At 30.7% G+C, this 3,966-nt stretch overlaps 1 protein-coding gene across 1 annotated transcript; it reads left to right on the top strand.

Annotated features, from left to right (window-relative positions):
• Window positions 1-135: 135 nt before the first annotated feature.
• LOC111692961 lies at window positions 136-2,610 on the top strand (the record flags this gene model as incomplete). Its single annotated transcript, XM_023457097.1, has 2 exons — window positions 136-297; window positions 2,524-2,610. Coding segments are annotated over 2 exons (213 nt in total), but the record flags the coding sequence as incomplete, so codon positions are not given.
• Between the last annotated feature and the right edge of the window lie 1,356 nt (window positions 2,611-3,966).

The following is a 3,966-nucleotide window of genomic DNA, read 5'->3' as shown; positions in this document are numbered from 1 at the left end:
TCACAAAAACATCCCTTAACTCCCATATTTTGAGGAAATAAATTTATATGAAAAATTCCCTCGTAATTTTTGGCAAGGAATTGTTAAAGTTTTTTGGCAATACAAAGAAACACAATTTATAATTATTATTTTTAGTCAGAAGCAACAGCAGAGACTATATATTCTGAGTGCAAATGGTACCTACCGAAATTGCGACATTTGCGAAACGATTTCCTGATTATGATGATGAGGAGTCAGGATGGTGTTTCTATAAGGGCTGCAAATTATCACGTCATTAATAATAGAACTGTTCTACTAGTAAGTAAAAATGATCAATAGTTGTTAAAACTCTTTTACTATAATTCTATAATTCTAAAAACCAGAGGAAAAATTCGGATTGTTCCGTCATATACAGGGTTGTTGAGATGTATGGAAACGGTCGATTATTTCCTAAAGTAAGAAAACTATCGAAAAGTCATAAGACAAAACCTTTTATGGTTTGTGAAATACATGTCCCGGAATTAGGGGGAAATATTTCTACAGGGTGTTCTGTCGAAAATATTCTTTATATAAACATAGGTGCAAAAATTCTTCCTAAGGAAGTTATAGCCACTTAAAGGGGTCACTCTGATGATGGTTTTTTCTAAATAATTCCGAAGTCAGTTGAGATAAATTTATGCAATTTCGTAATTAGCGTAGCTCTTACGTGCTCAGTTCGCTATTAAAACGAAATTTACAAATTTTTGTCACATACGTTATAATACTGGTGGGGAGGGGGGTAAAATTTACGATAACTTTTTATGCTTTGACTTTTTTTACTTTTGACTGAAAAGTATGAAATTTCAGAGTTTTTTAGTAAAAAACAGTACTCTTGGTTCAGATTGGTAAAATGTTCCATTTTTGGAAAAATGTTTTGTTACATGTGATGTACACATGTAACATTATTTTTAAACAGATTTTACACAAAAATGGAACATTCTACCAATATGGACCAAGAGTACCTTTTTAATAATTCTTCTACACGTACGAATTGAGCTAGTTACCAAATTTCATAAATTTATCTCAACTCTTTTTCGGAGTCATTTAGAAAAAACCATCACGAGTGGCTATAACTTCATTAGGAAGAATTTTTGGACCCACATTTATATAAAGAAAAAGTAATATTTTTGACATAGAACACCCTGAAGAAATATAGCCCCCTTACTTCGGGACCCCCTGTATATTACAATAAAGAAAAATTAAGTATAAAGAATCAGTCAAAAAGTCATGACGATACTCCTGACGAAACAAAGTTGTTTATTCTTTAATGGAACACCCTGTGTATTATTCCATATTTCAAACCTTCTCGAAATTCTAAACAAAATCCATATAGCACTTCATGTAACTAAACTTTACCGTTTTCGAGATATTGAACTCTGAAAATCAGTTTCTCATAAATTTAGTCCACTAAGTTTATAGTCCATCAAATTACTTTTGAAAGTTTCTAACTCCATAACAACGCCGGGTCCTTCTTTTTTCTAATAGTGATTATATTGACAATACATGTCAAAATTACATACATTTAGTATGAATAATTTTCTCGCAAAAATGACACAGTTAAGTGAGACCGAGCGTTTTGAAGTTTTAATGATGATAGGATATGGTGATAGAAGACGAAGTTGTGACGAAGTAGTGGATATTTTTCATGAACTGCACCCCGATCTGGGACGTATTTCTAAATCAACAGTTTTAAAAACATTGCAGCATTTCCATGAAACTGAAGGTGCTCATATTTTCTTCAAAATTAACTGATGATCGCTATCACTATTTTATTATTAATTATTCTGATCTCCTGGAAGGTTTGACTCTGATAACGTGACGATCCTTATGAGTGATGGGGTGCCTCCTCAATTTTAATCTAACTGTTTAGGAGTACCTTAATAATAATTCTGTTGGACTTCTATTTTTGGGGTCAACCATAGAAAAGCACCAGGATGGAACAGTAGATTCCTGTAACATTATTCAATTGTTTTTAGACCATAGCATTTTCCCCCAGAACTAAACTCCAAATAGAAAAATGTTAAGCAATTTCAGATAACGAAAGAGGGTTCCAAAAAATACCCACAAATCTGAAACTATCAGTGGCCAACGTATATTTTTATTTAATTGAATACTATCGTCTACCTGCCCTGGGTGAGGTGATTAAAATTTAGTCTACAGTAAATCATGTTCTCTAATAAGCAGGTTAACTGCAGGAAATTTGAGAAAAATAAAGTTTCAATTATTAAGATTAGAAAAACAAAAAATTCAACGTCCTGCATTTCAGTGAGAATATATTATTGGGCATGTGTTAATATAACTTATTTTATAAAATAATTAGAAGAAATATTCTAGACTACTTCGGAAACATCCAAAGTTCTTACACAGTCAGTACACAATTTTTAAAAAGTTTCTATAACATTTATAAATTGCTCCTATAATATATTCCCATTAAAATTCAATTAAATTAAGCTAGTACTACGTTATATAAAAAATGCATATCTTAATCTATAATTTTTATTGCAGATAATGAAAACTGCTTACAGCTTTTATACTTTTATGCAAAAAGTAGCATAAGCCAAGAGGGAGTTGATCGGTTAATTTTGCACAGAGCACTCAGAGCAACATTTCAATGCACTTGCACTCGAAGTATGTATTGTTGACATGCACAGAATTTTCCAGTGAAATCTGGAGCATTAAGAAATAGTGGATATTTTAAATGTACAGGGTGATTCAATAATAATTGTACATGCGCTAACTGGATAACCCTGGGTTAAAAATATATGAAAAATTGACAGATAAAATATAGGTTCTTACAGAGTTACAGGGTGTTTTATTTAAAAAATTTTAAATGATTTTTGCCCATTACTTTAACCCTGTTTTATATTTCCTATCATACTTGACATAAAGTTTAGATACTTTAGAACATATTAAAGAATGCTACAAAATCGTTCATACCAGAGGCGCACGACAGGGGAAGAGAGGCAGTTTCCTATTCCTAACTTCTACGCCACTGGCGGAATTTTTATTTTGGTATAATTTTTTAATATACTATTCTTTCATAGCGGTAAAGTCATTATTAAAGTTAAACGTAGAGCTGCACAATCATTTTTATTTTATTATTTAATTTATTTGTAATATTATTATTATTATTATTCAAGTCGGTATCTTCTGTCCTGGGATTGCATTACATTAGTTGAGTTATGTTTTATAGTTACAGTTTATTATTTAAATCATTTAAAATTTTTAAATAACTCCGTAAGGAGATATATTTTATCTAAGAATAATGTGTCAGTTCTTCATATCTTCAGTCCAGGATTATCCGACCAGCGTACGTACAGTTATTAATGAATAACCTTCTATATAATTCTTTACCCAATAATTAATAACACAGAAATTATTTCACACAAATCAAGCACTACTGTTATTATATATTCTAAGAAAACATGTAAAACACCGTAGTCTATCTACTCATATTAGCCCAATTAAATAAGCCTTTATATCGAAATGTTGGTCAACTTGCCTGAATTTTTGATATGAGTTAGTTTGAGATATATTATAACAATAAGTGACAGTAATTTTTTGTTCTACCCTCGGCCAAGGGTGAAAAAAGATAAAACAAAGGCGTTTTTCAAGATAACTCAAAAGCGGCAAGGGCTAGAAAAAAATGTTTCTTATAAAAGTTGTAAAGCATACAATTCTCCATAAAAATGGCATCTTGACTTTTTCTTGTANTCACAAATTCGACAAGCTCCTGCAATCCCAAATACAACAACAACCTTGGCCATTAAATAAACTTCATCAGGAGCATTATTTAAAAAATCATTAATTTGTATAATCGTAAAAATCGCAGATTTCTTGGGCGTATAACCTTTCCCATTTTGTTTCAGAAATGTAATTAGTTTGAAATATTTTGAAATGTCTATATTATTATTGGATTTTAACATACTTTTAATCATTGAATAATTC

This window comes from Anoplophora glabripennis, unplaced genomic scaffold (genome assembly GCF_000390285.2).
Source record: "Anoplophora glabripennis isolate ALB-LARVAE unplaced genomic scaffold, Agla_2.0 scaffold5610, whole genome shotgun sequence".
In the NCBI taxonomy this organism is placed as follows: domain Eukaryota; kingdom Metazoa; phylum Arthropoda; class Insecta; order Coleoptera; family Cerambycidae; genus Anoplophora; species Anoplophora glabripennis.
Note: the sequence above shows the minus strand (reverse complement) of the source record. Positions and strands in the feature narration are given on the sequence as shown.